This window comes from Pimephales promelas, chromosome 15 (assembly GCF_988280905.1).
Source record: "Pimephales promelas chromosome 15, fPimPro1.hap1.1, whole genome shotgun sequence".
Taxonomy (NCBI): domain Eukaryota; kingdom Metazoa; phylum Chordata; class Actinopteri; order Cypriniformes; family Leuciscidae; genus Pimephales; species Pimephales promelas.
In genome coordinates this window covers 28,772,872-28,792,819 of record NC_142783.1, presented here as the reverse complement: position 1 = coordinate 28,792,819, position 19,948 = coordinate 28,772,872, and the positions used below count along the sequence as shown (strand labels likewise).

General features: G+C 37.4%; 2 protein-coding genes across 4 annotated transcripts in view; both read left to right on the top strand.

Moving 5' to 3' along the window:
* dnmt3ab (DNA methyltransferase 3 alpha b) overlaps nucleotides 1–4,960 on the top strand; it is a 48,042-nt gene extending 43,082 nt beyond the window's left edge. For all 3 annotated transcript variants that reach the window (XM_039667718.2, XM_089120502.1, XM_039667710.2), the window contains 4 exons: nucleotides 295–380; nucleotides 463–532; nucleotides 620–738; nucleotides 1,928–4,960. In XM_039667718.2, coding sequence (XP_039523652.2) covers nucleotides 295–380; nucleotides 463–532; nucleotides 620–738; nucleotides 1,928–2,069 — 417 coding nt within the window. In that variant the 3' untranslated portion in view covers nucleotides 2,070–4,960. The remainder of the gene's footprint in view (nucleotides 1–294; nucleotides 381–462; nucleotides 533–619; nucleotides 739–1,927) is intronic.
* Nucleotides 4,961–5,616: 656 nt separating this feature from the next.
* dpysl5a (dihydropyrimidinase like 5a) lies at nucleotides 5,617–19,593 on the top strand. The gene is made up of 13 exons (XM_039667756.2): nucleotides 5,617–5,772; nucleotides 9,220–9,488; nucleotides 13,054–13,212; nucleotides 13,328–13,507; nucleotides 13,646–13,714; nucleotides 13,923–13,967; nucleotides 14,792–14,867; nucleotides 14,981–15,137; nucleotides 15,220–15,361; nucleotides 17,150–17,292; nucleotides 17,425–17,632; nucleotides 17,711–17,879; nucleotides 18,067–19,593. The coding sequence occupies exons 2-13, from the start codon at nucleotides 9,228–9,230 to the stop codon at nucleotides 18,150–18,152; spliced, it is 1,695 nt and encodes a 564-aa protein (XP_039523690.1). The 5' UTR covers nucleotides 5,617–5,772; nucleotides 9,220–9,227; the 3' UTR covers nucleotides 18,153–19,593.
* The last annotated feature ends 355 nt before the right edge of the window (nucleotides 19,594–19,948 follow it).

Below are 19,948 nucleotides of genomic sequence, written 5' to 3'. Positions count from 1 at the left end.
AATGATCCAATCTTCCTTTTTATCTAGCTGCCTTAACAAAGTTATGACTGGTCTTGAAGAACAAAATTAGATTTACTAACTACTAGCAGTTCATGCAACCGGCCACAATTTAACAAGACTTGTACTGTCAGTGGGGCAGTAGGTTTTTGCTTCCACCTAGTGGTACAGTGACCTGCAGGCACAAATTAACCCCTCACATGCTTGCTAGCTCAATATTACAAAAGCTCAGAATATATTTTAATTCATTATTATATATTTAAATCATTATAATATTATATTGTCTTTTAATCATAGTGCAACCCAGTGATGATCGATGCTAAGGAGGTGTCTGCTGCCCACAGAGCTCGCTACTTTTGGGGCAACCTGCCTGGCATGAACAGGTTAGTTAGACGTGGACTCTACATTTACTTTGTTTAATCTCTCCCTTTGTCATTTCACCTCTCTATATCCTTTTTCTCTCAGACCGTTGTCCGCCATGTGCACTGATAAACTGGACCTTCAAGGCTGTCTGGAGCATGGCAGGACAGCTAAGGTACCCCTTAGACAAACCCTCGATTGATTTCTGGATAAAGGTTCATACAGCAACACAAACAGCAGTTTCTTTTCACATCTTTTACAGTTTGATAAAGTGCGGACCATCACCACACGGTCTAATTCCATAAAGCAGGGCAAAGACCAGCACTTCCCTGTATACATGAATGACAAAGAGGACATCTTATGGTGCACTGAGATGGAGAGGTATGACCAAATGCCGTTATATAGTTCTGAAATACAGTATATGTGCTATAAGACTAAATGTAAATGTGAAATGTTTCCAGTCACCTAATGCAATGCAAATTTTGGGATATCACATAAAAAACACTAGATGGAAAAGCTAATATATGCATACATTTTAAAAATAAGTCCATTAAAGGATTTGATTGGATAAATGGAGTAACCAGTGGACAAATTTCATCACTCAGCATCTCAAATGTTTTTTCTGAAAGTCTGTCATCAAAATGTCAAATTTTTGGGTACAACTACCTCCCAGAACTGTCTTACACGATTGTGTTCCCAAACGCAAAACAACATCACAACATTTATTGCATTTAGTCTGCACACTTTGAGGTGTAGACCATTTATGATGTACTAAAAAGAGCCACAGTGGCTTTTATTACAGATATTTTGCACCAATTTACCAGGAAGTGACAAATTTGTCCTCTTGAACATACTGTATGGGTTGGATGTGTTTATGCGATATTCCAATTTTGCTTTTAAGTTAAATACACAACTTTGGATGAAAACATAGCCACTGGCCACTGAAAACATAGCCAACCAATAAACCCTAGTGAACAGTGATTTTATCTCAAATTGACGAATCATCAGTCATCAACTGGTTGTCTGAAACCAGTAGAACAGAAAATGACTACATATCAATACAATGAGAAATGTCTACTACATAAAACACAATAAAATGGGTTTGACAAACCAAATTTTATTTCCTGATTTGGTGCATTTGATTCTGGCTCGATTTACACCTGGTATTAACAACCTTTTTGGGGATACAGATGGAAAAGCAAATACTGTAGACACACCGTTGCTTCCAGTTATACTTTTAAAACATGTGGTGTTAGACAAACCAGAATCAGTATCACTACCCAAGTCTTCGGTGTCACATGATCCTTCATAATTCATTATTATATGCTGATTTGCTGCTCAAGAAACATTTCTTATAATTATTAAAGTATTTTTGTGGGAACTGCGATACTTTTTTTTAAATGGAAAGTTTGAAATGGCACTTTTTAGTAATATAATGTCCTTTAATGCGTTCTAAATTATACGCCATCTCTGTAATACAAATATTATACACTTTTCCAGATTATCTCACATGACTGTCACATTTGTGAAAACTAAATTGCTGCCCGTTTCTCTTTTTCCCGGACGTTAGGGTGTTCGGCTTCCCTGTCCATTACACAGACGTGTCAAACATGAGTCGTCTGGCCAGGCAGAGGCTGCTGGGAAGGTCTTGGAGCGTCCCGGTCATCCGTCACTTGTTTGCACCACTCAAAGAGTACTTTGCCTGCGTCTGAACTCAAACCCAGTACAGATGAGAAAAATCGAAACCGATGTAATACCAAGAGCTTCACAACCGAGCTCTCGTATGTTATTTGCAAGTTCGACATCAAAAAAAACGAAAAAAAAGAAAGAAGGTATTTCATGTTTTGTTTTGGGTTTTTTCTTCTGGTTTGGAATTAATTGACTCTTTTTTTTATTCTATTTAATTTTTTTATTATTATCCATTTTACTTTTTAGCAGTGTTATCCAGTATTTGAATTGATTTATGTGTGCAAGCTATACTTGAGGCACAGCCTCCTTTTAAGGCACTGAGAGACGGTTACAATTCGAGGCAGAAACGAGGAATCTGATGAGACGGAAATAGCATTTAATCATTTCGACTCTTGAGTTTTTCGACTATCGACTAATTCTCACGGTGCGCGTCTTTCCACTCCTCCAGCGTCTGAGCCTTGGTGAGAGCGGGAAAAAGACTTCCTTTCAGTGTCAGGGGAGCTTTGTCTTAACCAATCCAAAACACCAGATCACGAATACCTCTTTGTTTACAGTTTCTATATACACAACTGAAGGTAATAAAGGTACTACTGTAATAGGTGACAATATGGTGCTTCAAGGTGGTGAAAAACATTGCAACTCATGTGGTGCTACTATTTAAACAAGATCATGGGGTCGTGTTTTGTAGTGTCGCCAGGTTAAACGAATGACTGAAACTTAACAAACAGATCAAGCCAGGTCTGCCACATCTCATTTTTATATCTTTTACAGCCATTTTGTACAATATTCTCTGGTGCTCTTTTCAGAAACAATCAAACAAACAAACAAAAAAAAAAAACACCTCAGCCTTTCAATCTTTGAGGTCTGCTTCCTTCAGTATGCATGGAAACAGCCACATGGGCGGTGATGTTTTTGTCATCTATACCTTGAAATCAAAGGCTGTGGTGAGCTACTTTTTTTCTAGTGTCACCCAGACCAGAATCATTACTGTACAACTCTTGGCGTGCGTGGCGGCCACAGGGAGGATGGTGTCGGTCCTTTGTCGGCCAGGTGAACCTTCGACCTTCAACTGCGGTGCCCGCACGCTATTCTCAGTCAGGTGCATATCTTTAAAGGTGCGGCTTCACAATGTTCTTCTACCTTTTTATAGCAATTTTTTGTGCTGTTACCAACAATATCGAGCACTTTTGTATATGTATACTTCTTTATTTCTTTGATATTTTTTTTTAATCTTTCTCCTTGATTCTTGTGAAATGTCCTTTTTTTTTGGTTCTGTTAAATGATGTGAAACTCTTGCCGTTATATAAGGTAATACTTTGTTGTGTACAGTAGGGCTGTGCCAATAGATGTGAACGAATGAGCTAGGATAGAATAAATGCATCTGTCGTGCCGAATTCGATTAGCACCCCTCTCGTGTTTTCACGTGCTACGGAGTCGCTTTATCATAACTCGCGTCGAGAAAGTGTCTGCTCACAGTTCTTATTGCTATATAATCCCAAAGTGAGTGTGTTTGTTAAATATCCCTGTAGGAAAAGTAGTCGGATGGGGTGTCTGCGTATGACATCGCACGGTCGTTAACTACGTCTGGTCCCTAGCGTAGATCTGAAAACATTATTATGTTTGCAAATGGTGAATGTTGACCATGTCAATAATTTAGTTATCACACAAGCTATATAGGCTAAATTTGTTTAGAAACTGGCTCTAATGAAATCCTTGTTAGGCTCTTTTTTCATTTAAGGCATTGCACTGCTTACATACCTTAACATTTGTCATGTTCAGCAAAGTTTCTTCTTTTATTTTCCAAATTTTATCGATGCCCAGATTTTTTTTCTTTTTGTACATTTTGTACATATAAATTGTCTGTTGCTTTTTTTTTTTAAAGACCTATGAGATGTACAAATATAATTATTTGCTAATATATATCATAGAATCAAAACGGCACTAAAATTGCAAGAGGGGGGTAATTGACAAAATGGCAACAGGCTAATTGACATAAGCTATAAAGCAACAGGGTGTATTTTGTAATTCATATTTATATGTGTCGAACGGGGGATAAAATTAAAGAATGAGTTCGCTAAGTGATTTTAACTGTCCCATCTTTACTGCACAGCCCTACATACAAAAGTGTGTCTCAATTAGCTTTTTAATATTTTCTTTTTAAGTACTAAGAGAGGGATTGTAGGTGTTTCCTAAGGTGCTAAACATTTTATCTAATTGAGAAAAATATATTATTTGGAAAAGAATTGAACTTGTCTTGATAATGATTGTTTTTCTCCGTTTGTTTCTTGTAGTATTGGAGAAGCACTATTATTTTACTCTCTCATATAAAGATATTAACAAAGGCATTTTAACTTTGTACTTGAAAAAATGATAAATGATGAAAGATTCTTATATTGTTTTAGAATAGACATTGCTGTAGTTGGTGCTTATCTGTGGGAAATCATGTACTCATAATGGGAAATAAAAAAAAAATTGTAATAAATTTTGCTGTTAACATGTACTTGCTTAATATCCAGGCAGAATTGCTTCTAAGTCCTACATTCCATGCCATATATCCAGCCCTCCATCCTTCTTTTGTTTCAAAGTTTTTTGTTTTGTTTCATTTTCAATTTTTATTTCTTCTCTGTTTTGTTCAATTTAATTTGCTTATATGGCTGTAACAGCCTCTTGTTTGCTCTCCTAACAGGTTTTCTGTATATCTCAGTGACACTGTTGATATTTGTGACCTCTGTTGTATCATATAAACTTTTTTCAGACCTTCTCTTCTTTTGCAATCAGCTCATACAGCAAATGTAGCAATCATTCGCCACCTATCCCTCTTTCTTTCGTTATGTGCCCAGAACGAAGAAAAAATGGCTCCTTATGTACTTGTGCTGGAGAACACTTGAATAAATGTATTGTTTTTTGTGAAAAAGTTGTTTGTTTTTCATTACAAGTATTTACCATATAATACTCATATGATTATAATATATATATATATATATATATATATATGGTTTAAATACAATATTCTGGAAATAAATAGTATAATATAGTATATATTGTAACATTTATGAGGACAATTTATATATATTCGTCCATGTACATATTAAATTAGTAATTGTTGGCCTATATTTTGTTAACGTTGTTTTTCTAATACAGTGTGGTATTTCTGCTTTTTTGTAACTATGTATATATTTATATATTATGTGTAATGTAATTTGCATTTTTTTACATTTATGTATATTTTAATATTTTTTATAAAGACACGTCATGTATGAAATATTGTTATATTTGATAACATTTGTCTGTTATTTTAGTTTTACGTAAATCTATATTTATATGTAATACTTTATATATATATATATAATATTTATGTGTATAAAACTAGCACGGTTGCCACATTGGCATAATGATCCAGTAGCACGGTTGCCACATTGGCATAATGATCTATATAGTCCCATCCCCTGTGAATCTGTATAAATGGTACGTACCGTTCGCGACAGGACACGCCTATATTGCAACGCCATTGGCCGCTGCTGAGGCCATCGCCGTGAATCTCGCCTGTGATTGGTCAACGCCCGGCTCTCACTGTCTGGATGCTGCTGCAAGCGTACGGTTTACCTTACCGGGCTGGAGCAACCGAAGCATCTGCCTGTGTGTGTCCGTCTGCCCGTCTAACAGGCTTTATTGTTCCCCGGCGCTGAAAGTGAAGGAAAATCTCTTTTTAAGGATATAACAAAGGAAGTAAGTGCACTATGCCGCGCTATTTTCCATTTATTTGTAAGCTATTTAAGGAATTCCTCACTGGGACTAGGACAGTGAATTGCTCGACTCGGAATCGTGTAATTTTGTGGTATGGAAAGAATTCCCAGTCTTGTGTCTCGTGTTTTGTCTAATATCATTCCTAATGTGAGTTGTTAATGGTTTAATTATCGATTGAACGATGTACACAAATCTAACGTTAGTCGATCAACGTGAATGTCGTGTGTCCATAAACAGCGCGAGCCCACCAGCAATAAACATTATTAAACGCGAGCTCACACCCGATATCTGATATTTCGGTTATGAAGCCGTTGTAATATCCTTTATATTGCCATTCCATGGTACCTTGAGTTGAGACATATTGAGTATGTTGTGTGGAGTAAGGGCTTGGTCGCCCCTTTGTGTGACACCCTCGATAAGGTCCAAATAGGACGAGTCTACATCATCATCACCACCACCATCATCATCATCAGCTTCTAAATGAAGCCTCGTGCATCCAATCTACTTATCAGAAGACATCATCGATGCACTGCATTGCACGAATATACATGTGTTCATGTTCATTAAATACATGTTGTCCTCATGTTTACACTTCACGTGACTTGCATGCTTCTCATGTATTTGTGCACTGGATCTAACAGACATTTATACTGTATTTTTTTCCCTTTTATGTGGTATTTTTCAGTCTGCTTGTTTTATTTGTATTCCACTCATCATTTTTTACATGTATTCCATTCCATTCCATTCATTTCTTCATTTTCCCAATACCTCAATGCAAAATATAATATATCAAAAATATTCAAATAATGTCACTGATTATTTATGCTTGCATGGTTCAAATCACTCTAAATGTCCAGCCCGCTCCATTTTATTGAATGAAAGCAACTTCCACAAGACAGTTCAGAAGTTTTCAACTACTTCATATTACCCAAAAGAGTGCCATCTGGATCTCTTGGAATATGGCACGGTTCAAAAGTGGGTCATTCCTGAGGAAGGCCTCCATGAGTCATAGCAAAAGAACAAATGCTCCAATCATTTTTCTTCGGTCTGTGCTGTGAGGACAGGACAGATGTAGCTCATGCACTGTACTGTTTCTTTTTATAGTAGGATGTCTGAGGACACACCCTTATTCTCCAGCTACATAGTAGCCCCTCCTCGCACACACACACACACACACACACATACACACGCCATTCACCATCAGGGGCAGAGGGTGGAGGGGAACCCTGGGCAGCGCCATACTGTGAATATGCCGCACCCACCTACCCCCGACTCACTTTGCAGCATAGACTCGCATGCATGCTTTCACTTGGGATCAGATCATAAGAAAGTGCAGTGCTGCAGGGAATGTGCTGTAACAGCTGCTACCCTACATGCATTTCCTGCTAACAATCCCACATCCCTGGGCATGCAACGCTGGAAAATCTGGGTCACAATTGCTCTGATCATTTTTAATTCTGCACACTTACATAGTGTTTCAACATTTCTAGAATGTTGTTGCAGCTGAAATTGCTTTAATGTGTCATGAATAATTCATATGTTCACATGCAATTAACATGTTAAGAGCTGGACTGGAGTTGAAAATGTGACTACTCGTGCCAAGCTGAGGATAATCACACATGTTGGTGTCAGTTTACCCGCTTAAGTGAGATTCTAGAATGGCGTAATGGTTTTTAACCTCTTTAAACGAATGTTGTGGAACATTTGGGCTGTGCTATGCATGATTGATCCTGTTTGGACGTCAAGTAAGGATACAGTTGGTTTCCATAGCTCAAATGTGGAAAAATAGATTAGCGCAAGGTCTTCGTTGAGACATGTAGTGTTATTTCAAAAGTATAGGGCCTATAGCCTATTAAACACTTTTCACAGTCAAGTAGTGTAGTGTGTATATCCAAAAGTTTGGGGTCTGTGATAGGGTCTTTTGATGTTTTTGAAAAAAGTCTCTTGCATTTATTTGATCAAAAATACACTAATCTAAAGAATCTATCTAATCTATCTATTAGAAACACCATAATACTGTGTTTGACCCCCTTTCGCCTTCAGAACTGCCTTAATTCTATGTGGCATTGATTCAACAAGGTGCTGAAAGCATTCTTTAGAAATGTTGGCCCATATTGATAGGATAGCATCTTGCAGTTGATGGAGATTTGTGGGATGCACATCCAGGGCACGAAGCTCCCGTTCCACCACATCCCAAAGATGCTCTATTGGGTTGAGATCTGGTGACTGTGGGGGCCATTTTAATACAGTGAACTCATTTTCATGTTGAAGAACCCAATTTGAAATGATTCGAGCTTTGTGACATGGTGCATTATCCTGCTGGAAGTAGCCATCAGAGGATGGGTACATGGTGGCCATAAAGGGATGGACATGGTCTGAAACAATGCTCAGGTAGGCTGTGGCATTTAAACGATGCCTGATTGCCACTAAGTTTCCTAAAGTGTGCCAAGAAACCATCCCCCACACCATTAAACCACCACCACCAGCCTGCACTGTGGTAACAAGGCATGATGGATCCATGTTCTCATTCTGTTTACGCCAAATTCTGACTTTACCAACAGAAATCGAGACTCATCAGACCAGGTAACATTTTTCCAGTCTTCAACTGTCCAATTTTGGTGAGCTCTTGCAAATTGTAGCCTCTTTTTCTTATTTGTAGTGGAGATGAGTGGTACCCGGTGGGTCTTCTGCTGTTGTAGCCCATCCGCCTCAAGGTTGTGCGTGTTGTGGATTCACAAATGCTTTGCTGCATACCTCGGTTGTAACGAGTGGGTATTTCAGTCAAAGTTGCTCTTCTATCAGCTTGAATCGGTCGGCCCATTCTCCTCTGACCTCTAGCATCAACAAGGCATTTTCTCCCTCAGGACTGCCGCATACTGGATGTTTTTCCATTTTCACACCATTCTTTGTAAACCCTAGAAATTTACAATTACAAGTTGTGTGTGAAAATCCCAGTAACTGAGCAGATTGTGAAATACTCAGACCGGCCCATCTGCTTAATTGCTTAAATTACCTTTCTTTTCCATTCTGACATTCAGTTTGGTGTTCAGGAGATTGTCTTGACCAGGACCACACCCCTAAATGCATAAAAGCAACTGTGATTGGTTGATGAGAAAATTGCATTAATGAGAAATTGAACAGGTGTTCTTTATAATCCTTTAGGTGAGTATATAGACCTACTGAAAAAAGTAATACTATTACAATTCAAAATAATTGTTTTCTGTTTTAGTACGTTTTGAAATTTAATTTATTTCTGTGACTGTGATTCCAGACTTCAGGATCATGTGATCCCAGAAATCATTCTAAAATGCTAAGTTGGTGCTCAATGTTAAAAACGGTTGTGCTGCTTAATGGTCAAAAGGTGTGGAGACTCTATATAAAGTAGAGTTATATAATACACATCAACACTCTGTTCTTTGATTCTTTTAGGTTGAACCATGTCTTCCAGCTCAGCAACGGTGCGCATCCTCATAAAGGGAGGTAAAGTGGTGAACGATGACTTCACACAAGAAGCAGATGTGTACATCGAGAATGGGATTATCCAGCAGGTGGGCAAGGAGCTGATGATCCCAGGTGGAGCCAAGGTTATAGATGCCACAGGAAAGCTGGTGCTTCCTGGTGGCATTGACACCAGTGTTCACCTGAACGAGAGCTTCATGAACGCCTGTACAGTGGATGACTTCTACAGCGGCACCAAGGTATTACCAAATGACTATTAAGTCAGGATTAACTCAAAATTGGCATACGTTCACAATACATATTATTGGTCTTATTGGGAATTATTTAGCAGTGCATGTCATAGAAAAAAAAATTCCTTGCTCCGTCTCTAAACAACGTCATCAAGATTCAATTCCCAGTGGACAAAATCAAGTCCCACCCTACTTTTTCTTTCGAAATATGTCACATTATAGAAGTACAGTACTGATTTATGTTGCTTATGCTGTGGTTAAGAATATTGTTATTCCCCACTAAAATAAAATAATATCTCAGCATTATTTCATTATTTTAAATAAGCATTCAGTTTTATTCAGTTTTAAAATAATTTATCTAATCAGACACCAGCTCCCTATTTCTGTGCCATATTTGTGGCCTATTTATTTGCACATGCTCTAAGTGCCACGGTGCTCATGTGAGTAACGTAGGTTTGAATTGGGCTTGCACTAAAATCATTTTCTTTCCCACCTCATCTATTACTAATAACTATTAGATATTGTGGAAATTTGTGGCCGTAAATTAAGACTTTGTAATTGATCATTTGAGGCCACATTTTATTAATTTGTTACCTAATTTTAATTCAGTTGCATCATGGCTACGATTTTCAGAAAGTAATGGAGAAAATAAATAAGTTGTTGGAGCGAATTCTTAATTCATGGCCACAATACATTGTTTTTTCCCCTGGATGTCATGTGCGGGGCACTGTACATTGGGTTTCATTATTTTTTTCATACATTACTTCAGTCTAACATAAACAAACGCAGGATATTAATATGGCTTCAGGCTTCGTAGCTTTGTCAATCTAAGATTAAGTAACATGTTGTTCCAATTGGGACATATAGAGAAAGTAGAAGCAAAAGATCAATTTTTAGACATTGGACCCCCCCACATGTTGAGTGGCCCCCACCATCTGCCAGGGGCCTTTTATCTCACAACAACTCAATAAAGTGACTTGTATGGAAGAACTGCTAATAGCACTACTAATAGAGTCTCTTTTTTAAAATGTGTAAAATGTTTTAAATATGGTTTTGATTTCCCTTCATTAATTGATGTATTTTAGCAGTATGCGTTTTGTCTTATTTTAGATAAATGATTTCATACAATGTGTGACGTAACATCCATTTAACGTCACATTCATTTGTTCATGTTTTATAAATACTTCAAGAGCAGAGATGTGCTCGCTTCAGCTGCCCTGTCTAAATAAATCCCATGGGTCACTTAGCAGACACTGAGATGCAAGAATGAGCATTGAACACTCACAGTCTGCCTCCATCAACCGCAAGGCACGATTCACCATCACAAATACATACACGCTTTTATTCAGAGAGTGGTGCAGGCTCTCAAATGACAAATAAAGAGTTGTTATCGGCACTGTTATTGTTAGCCTTGGCAACACAAGTGGCATTCTCTTTCCCCTCCCCCCCGCTTACCACCATAAGACTCGCAGGCGCAAAGACAAATGGAGATCAGATTCTGTTTCCATAGATACTGGAGCACTGCTGCAAAGACTGCTGCAAAAGCCTTTCACTCGTGCCATTGTGCTGGAAAACAATGGTGCACAAATACACGCCCCTTCAGTGGATCTGGCTGCCCGGCATGTGTCAGCTTAGAGATGCTTGTAAAGAGGACCATTTTTATGGTTGAATTACTATTTATCATTGTTTTCTTGTACTGAGAAACAGCTTTATACTAATTGTGGATTTCCCTATAAAATATTCGGGTCAGACAGATAAAGTGGGATATTTGCTAAGGCATTATGAGCAATTAATATTATTATTTTAGAACCCACACTGTAATTCCCTACCAACAATCAGATCGTCTCAGCAACCACCAGAACACGATAGTTATGCCCGTAATGCCTTAGAAACCATCCAAACACCTTAGCAGCAATCAGATCTTCCTAGCAACCACCATAACAGCCTAACAAACAGCCTTGCCTAACAAAGCAACACCCTAGCAACAAAGCCACATCCCAGCAGCCACCAGAACACCCTAGTAAAAATCATAATGCCCTAGAAACCACTAGAACAATCTATCATAGCAACAATAGCATCCCAGCAACCACCAGAACACAGTATAAGCAGCCTAACAATTCCCTAGCAACCACCACATCACTTCTAGAAAGACCTAGAAACAACCAGTACATCCAAGCAACTACTAGAATAGCCTAGCAATTGCCCATCTATCCCCACATCTCCCTAGCAATGACACAGAAACAATCATAACATCCTAGCAACTCTCTAGCAACCACCAAAACACTCTAGCAATACCTTAGTAATAACCAGAACATAATTTAAATGCCTGTCAACCACCCAGAACACCTCAAACCACCTATCTATTCAATTCCCAAGCCACCACCCTAACAACAATCAGAGCCTCCTAGCAACCTCCAAAACACCTTACAGTTGAGCAACAAACAAAATATCCTAGGAGTGACCTAACAATCACCAAAACATGTTAGTAACACCCTCTCAATCACCCAAAACACCCTATCACTGCTTTAATAATTACCAAAAATTCTTTCAATGCTTAACAACCTCACAGAACACCCAAACAGCACATAAGAATTCCCTAACAATAATCAGAGCATCATAGCAACCACCAGAACATTAAGCAGCCATAGCAACTACTGGATCACCCTAGCAATCAGAACATCCTAGAAACCACCAAACCGATGACCTTTCAATCACCAAAACATCCTAGCAACACTCTAGCAACCACCCGCTATACCCTACCAATGCTTTAGTAATGACATAACATTCTTTAAATGCCTAGCAATCTCCCGTAGCAACCAGCAGAACACCCTTAAATCAGCCAAATTAGCAATTAACTGATTAGCAATTCCTTAGCAACAACTGGATCACCGTAGAAGTGACCTAGAAACAATCAGAACATCCTAGCAACCACCAAAACACCCCAGCAATGACCTAGCAACACTCTAACAACCACCCAGAATACCCTAGCAATGCTTTAGTAATGACAGAACATTCTTTAAATGCCTACCAATCACTAGTAGAAACCAGCAGAACACCTTAAATCAGCCAAATTAGCAATTAACTGATTAGCAATTCCTTAGCAACAACTGGATCACCATAGAAGTGACCTAGACACAATCAGAACATCCTAGCAACCACCAAAACTCCCCAATGACCTAGCAACACTCTAGCAACCACCCAGAATACCCTAGCAATGCCATAATAATGAACAGAACATCCTAGAAATGTCTAACAACCACCCAGAACAGACAAGCGACCATTCAGAATACTGTCAGTGTATGAGTGAGTGAATGGGTGAATGCGAGGCAATATGCAAAGCGCTTTGGTGGCCATTGGGTCTCTGAAAGCTCTATATAAATGCAGTCCATTTACCATTTACCAATACCTTTGAATACAGTCCTCAAATACAAGTGTAATTTAACCTTGATTATTGTTTAATTGAACATTTCATTTCATGCAAAGCTTTTGGTGACATGTATTATGTTATGATGTCGTCGGCCCATTAAATCAAGGGATTGGTGTTGATGCTGCCAGTCTGTTGTTTTATTTCCAGGCTGCTCTGGCTGGAGGCACCACTATGGTGATTGGTCACGTGCTGCCAGAGAAGAATGAATCATTGGTGGATGCTTATGAACAGTGTCGCTCTCACGCTGATGCCAAGGCCTGTTGTGACTACGCTCTTCATGTGGGAGTGACCTGGTGGGGACCAAAGGTAGAGTCTGTGTTTGCTGAGTTTGCAACTTTATATAACGACATGAACTGGAAAAATGTGCTAAAAGATTTCAAATGAATTTCATTCTGAGACTGATGTGCCTTTTGCATCACAGGTTAGGGCTCAAATGGAGACGCTGGTGCGGGACAAGGGTGTGAACTCCTTTCAGATGTTCATGGCGTATAAGGATGTGTACATGCTGAGGGACAGCGAGCTGTTCCAGGCCCTGCAGAACTGTAAAGACATCGGTGCTGTGGCCCGTGTCCATGCGGAGAATGGAGAGCTGGTTGCTGAGGTATGTTGTGCATAGGCAGCAACATCACATGATAATCCCTCATGATAATCATGGCATAATGCTGTCAAGGTAAGATCATGTCCTTCTCCCTGCATAGTCGTGTTATCTCATGTTTTGTATTGTATTTATTCACTTAAGGGTGCCAAAGAAGCGTTGGATCTAGGTATTAGTGGACCGGAGGGCATTGAGATAAGCAGACCTGAGGAGGTAAAATAACCATTCGAATCCTGTAACCGTGAAATGGTTTTCCTTTAAGAAATTAGTCACGTTGCCTCTTTCTCTCCAGCTCCTTGTCTTTCCCGTCTCCGTATTGCATTTCTATGGATTATTAATACTTTCAAGCGTCTGTTTATCATTAGGTTTCACTGGTGACATTTGTGTTTTCTCACTTACCTTGGGAATTTTCCATGTACAGCTGGAAGCAGAGGCCGTCCACCGAGCCATCACCATCGCTAACAGAGTGAGTATGATGTACTTGAGTGTTGTATGTATTCAAAATAATGTTGAAATTATTAACATTTAAGCATTTTTAATTAATTAAAATTAAAAGTTACTTACTAAAACATGTAACTATAATGCAATGATGTATGTACCACCATTCAAAAGTTTGGGATTAGACCGTAAAGTAATAATGTCCTTTTGAGCTTTGTGTTCATTAAAGAATCCTGAAAAAATGTTTCATGGTTTCCACAAAAAAAATTAAGCAGTATGATAGTTTTCAACAGTTATGTTACTTGAGCACCAAATCACCAAACCATTTGATTTCTAAAGGATCATGTGACACTGAAGACTGGAGTAATGATGCTGAAAATTCAGCTTTGCCATTATAGGAGTAAATTACATTTTAAAATATATTTAAGTAAAAAAAAAACTGCCATTTTAAATTTTAATAATATTTCACAATATTACATTTTTTCTATATTTTTGATTAAATAAAATCAGCTTTGATGAGAATAAGACTCCTTTCAAAAACACGAATCAATCTTACCAACCCAAACTTTTGAACAATAGTGCACTTTGTTATTTCACAGCTAAAGCATACATGTACATAGGGCTGTCAAACGATTAATCGCATCCAAAATAAAAGTTTTTGTTTACATAATATATGTTGGTGCAGTATGTACATAAATTAATTTGTACATGCAGCATTAAACAGAATGTCTGGATGGCAGCGCGATTGACCCAGCATTACTCTGCGACAAAACATACAGTTGAGTTACAAATGAATTGTTTTAAGATCTCTAAATGTGTTCATAATCAATGTTTCTGGTTTTTGTCTCATAGGCCCATTGTCCCATATATCTTGTGAATGTGTCCAGCATGTCAGCAGGGGATGTTTTAGCATCGGCCAAAATGCAGGGTAAGAGCCAGGCAATGATACTTAATTCATCTTGAACTTCTATACAACACCTGAATCTTCATAAGTGAATGACATATGATGACTCTAAAAACTGATATGTGAATGGCCGGCAGGGAAAGTGGTGCATGGAGAGACCACCACTGCTCACGCTGTCTTAAATGGGATGCAATACTACCACCAGGACTGGGCCCATGCAGCTGCTTTCGTCACTGTGCCACCGCTCAGACTTGACCCCAACACACCCAATTACTTGCTCAGCCTTCTGGGAAAGTAAGTGGATTCACTAATTGAATAGCTTCATTTAGTCATATACCCATGCAGTCACATAAAAAGTCTTTTCGCTGTGATGTAGTGACACTCTGAACGTCTTGACATCGGACCACCGACCCTTCACCACTAAACAGAGGGCGATGGGCAAAGACGACTTCACTAAAATCCCTCACGGCGTTCCCGGGGTGCAGGACCGCATGAGCGTTATGTGGGAGCGGGGAGTGGTAGGTTTCAGCTGACTAGCGTTGTTACAATACCAACATTTCTGTGGCCAGTGCTTGTGAAATTTGATTATTTAAATTTTAGTTTTGATGCTGCATCTAAAATAAATCGAATTTAAAAATAAACAAATTAACATCAACCAGTGCCTGGTTGCATAATCGGACTAGTATAAGACTAGTATTACAAGTTAGTCATCCACGCAGGTGTATTGACTCACAGACAGGTCTCGATCACGCGATAATTATTAAACAGTGCTGCGGTATCAGAGAATTCTCTGTGACAAAACCCACGTCTCTGTGATTTAAACTAGTATAAATACAGATCATACAGCGCTGACATTCTTAACAATACTAATGTGGAAAACAGGAGAAACATTGTGCCACAACGATCCAGCTAGAAGGCTTTGGAATCCATAAATCACCAACATTTACCATGGATTTACTATAGTAACACTAACTGTATATATTATATTATAATATATTTCAATGTCTTATTACAGGAATTATGGAATATTACAGTAATATTTGTTTAGGCTACTTATTTTCATAACAAATACCCTAGTTTTATAGCTAAACTTCATAACTTTTATTGTCAAAATTGGTGAGCCATGCATGGTTTTACTACATATTCTACTAATGCATCATATATGGAAAAATAATGGTGAATGTTAATGATAAAAAATCAAGGGATGTCAGAACATTACATTTTTTATAACTAAAAGTTAGTCATATCAAAGAGTAATTAATAATTGAATGATTAAATGTTTAATAGATTTTGTTTGAAAAAAAATTTATTAAAAATGTATAATTAAGTGAATTATTACTTATGTTACAAAGTGACTGTTCGTTAAAGTTGACTTAGAATTATCGTAAACCCCTTCCTTTATGGTTGTGCCTTGTGGGCAATATTAGTCAAAAATGTATGCATGAATGAATACTTCGGAAATAGTACACCACGATGTGCCATTTCTATAATGCTCGAACTAATGGGATATTACGGATCATATGCAGATTAAGAGATAACCTAGGATTCTTAAAAGTCTTAAATGACGCAGATAAAGTGGGTGAAAGTTATGTAACAATTAATATTCACGATAATCATTAATATTCACACTTAGTGTGCTGGAAGTGTAGCTCATGAATATTAGTGTCTGTACATATGTGACCTTCTGTGATGGAAAAGCTGAATTTTCAGCATCATTACTCCAGTCTTCAGTTTCACATGATCCTTCTAAATCATTCGTATGTGCTCAAGTAAGAACAGAATTTATTTAAAATATGAATCTTTTGTAATATAAATTTAATTTAATCAATTTCATGGATCCTTGCTGAATAAAATATTAATTTCTTTAAAAAAATCCTTTTTTACAAATAATATCTAAATGATATAACAATATTATGGTAACAATTTACAATAAGGTTCATTAGTTAACATTAGTTAACTACATTAGTTAGCATGAAGTAATAATGAACCGCACTTATACAGGATTTATTCATCTTTGTAAATGTTAATTTCAATATTTAAATCTTGTTAACATTAGTTAATGCGCTGTCAACGAAGATTAACAAATACAGTAACAAATGTATTGCTTATGGTTAGTTCATGTTTGTTAATATTACCAATATTATATATATTGATATAAAAAATAAAATAATTCATATTATAGAAAGAATGTTGCTGTACAAACCACAAAAAAAGACAAACATCATGGAGAAGAAAGAAAAAAACAGATACATTAAAATTTAAAATAAACCTTTTTTAGCTTGTTCTATTTCTTTTTTTTTTAATAGGTTGGAGGAAAGATGGATGAGAACCGTTTTGTTGCGGTCACAAGCTCCAATGCTGCAAAGATCTACAACCTTTACCCTAGGAAGGGCAGGATCATCCCTGGAGCTGATGCGGATGTGGTAGTCTGGGACCCTGAATCAACAAGGTACGCTGAATTATGGATTGAATTCAAATCAGCTGAGAATCCAATAACGTTTATTTTACAATTCTATATTTTGTAGCATTCATTGTAAAAGGAAAGTACACTTATTTTTTACATGGTTTTGTCTGTCTGTAGGACTATCTCTGTGACCACTCAGTGTCAGGGTGGTGATGTAAATCTGTACGAGAACCTACGCTGTCACGGCGTCCCCCTGGTAACCATCAGCCGTGGTCGCGTGGTCTATGAAAACGGCATCTTCACTTGTGCTGAGGGCTCAGGAAAGTTCTACCCTCTCCGAACCTTTCCTGACTACCTGTACAAGAAAATGGTGCAGCGGGAGAAGGTAAAACACAATCATGTTTTTTTATGACAGTGTATCGCAGTGCCTCCACTGAGTTTGTTTGTGACCCTCTACTCTCAGTGTCAAGCACTCAAGGGGGTGGAGCGCGCCCCGTACACTGGAGATGTAGCGGCAGTGCAAAATTCTGGGAAGAAGGAACTGGGCCCTGCAGATGGAGACATGACTCCACGACCCTGCACGCGCCACGGGGGAATGAGAGACCTTCATGAGTCCAGCTTTAGTTTTTCTGGTAACTATACTGAAGACTGTAGGGCTAAATCTCTCAAAAGTAATGTCATACCTCAAACAGAAATGAGTATATTGCATAAAGAAAAAGAAACCTATTTTTAATTTGGTAAAAAATACTTTTAAATGACAATTTCTTTCAAATGTCTTAATACTTTAATATGAAAAATGTCATTCTATATTTTTTATAGGTGCTCAAATTGATGATAATGTTCCAAAGAGAGCTTCTGCACGGATTCTGGCTCCACCTGGTGGTCGTTCTAGTGGAATCTGGTAACATTTTGGATCAACACTTACAGAAGTCTGAAACTAAACACCTACATTTTTGAGAACCTCACATCTGATGAACGTTATTTAATTTGAATCACTTGCACCTAAAATATGTGTATGAGGGAAAAAAACCCCGATATATTTGTGTGGAAATTGGGAAAACAAGGTATACGTTGGAAATACTTAGAGTTGGTTATACAAAGTGTTACAGGGTGTTTCGTTCTTCATATTCAGTCAAATGAATTAGTGAAGTTTGTGTTTTAATACAACACTGTTGTAGTGCTAAATAAATGACAGACCCTTTTACTAACAGTTTTTGTTACTGCATATGTTGACGTTTGAACCATTTTAAAGATAGAAACTGGACATTTGTTTAAGAATGGTAACATTATTAGTCTGTGTAGTTGGTCATGGCTTGAAAATGTGAACCATTGTAAAGTTATTTAATATTACCTATTTTAATGTGTTGGCGGATGACTATACATTTACCTCAGTGTTTATCTTTTGAGTTACACTTGTGCACATTAACAGTCTGCCTCTCTACACTTACAGTGACACTTTCTGACAGCAGGTACAGTTACAAAACATTTTTGCTTTGTTTTGAGGTGTTAATATTTGTTTTTACTTTTTGACATAGTGATCATTCAAATGCAGGACAAGATATTTGATTGTTTCTGTCATGACACAGGCCACTTGTATTCCTTAAGCATTTAAAAAAGTAATTTATATGAAACATTTTTAATTTTCTTAATGTCGTTTATAAGCACACATACCTGACCTCCTAAAATGTGAATTAAGAATAATTTTGTTTACTTCGTTACATAACAAATTGTGTAACCAATCTAAAACTTTATTGATTTTTCATTTTTAACTGACCTGATTTTTTTTAATCAATCCATGAAGTCTACATTCCCTTTTACTGTTATGAGTTACTCTTCATAACAAATGCCATAATTTTGCAGTATATCTTTATGTTTATTCTAGAATTAACTGTTAGCTGAACGTAATGACAGTGTAATTCTTCGGTTGTTCTCTGAACATTACCACTGTGTATTAGTGACTATTGATCTGCATGGTCCACAGCTAGTCAGCAAAATTCAGCTTCACTTCTGATCAATAAGTTCTAACCAACACTAGTTACAAACGGCAGACAGCATACTGATGCATGTGTCCTTTTTGTTCATGTCATGTGTGTATAACTAAGCACTTCCATAGAGACCATTTGAAACACAGTAACTTTAGCTGTACAACTCAGTGTTCTAGTGACACAATCAGTAGAATGGCAAGAACATTTCTGTTGGTGCTAAATATTCATGTATTTTTTATTCTGGGTTTTCAGTATGCTTTTCATTTTTTTTAATATGAGCTGTGTATGCACTACGGTTTTATTATGTATTAATGTAATATGTTTCTCATGAAAAAGTGCAAATAAACCCCATTCAACCTCGTGTCCACATGTATTATTGAATAGAATTAAACATTGAATATGCATATGCAATAACGGTCAAAAGTGTGAAAACATTACTATTTTTAACGTTTTTGAAAGACGTCTGTAGTGTATATTGTTAAAAGAGTTCTATTTTAAATAAAATTAAACTTTATTCATAAAAGGGGCATAGATTATAAAATCAATATTAAGCAGCAGCACTGTTTCCAACACTGATAATAAAACAGCACGTTAGAATTGTTTCTGAAGGATCATGTGACACAGACTCGAAGTGTGATGCTCAATCAGAAATGATTGCTGAATGATGCTAAAAATTCAGCTTTGCAACAAATAATACATTTGAAAGTACATTAAAA

Excerpts from the sequence above, each read along its gene's own strand:
- dpysl5a (XM_039667756.2), top strand. The coding sequence starts at position 9,228 with ATGTCTTCCAGCTCAGCAACGGTGCGCATCCTCATAAAGGGAGGTAAA. Across the intron at positions 15,362-17,149 it reads TTATGTGGGAGCGGGGAGTG|GTTGGAGGAAAGATGGATGA; the intron begins GTAGGTTTCAGC and ends TTTTTTTAATAG. Across the intron at positions 17,633-17,710 it reads AAATGGTGCAGCGGGAGAAG|TGTCAAGCACTCAAGGGGGT; the intron begins GTAAAACACAAT and ends CTCTACTCTCAG.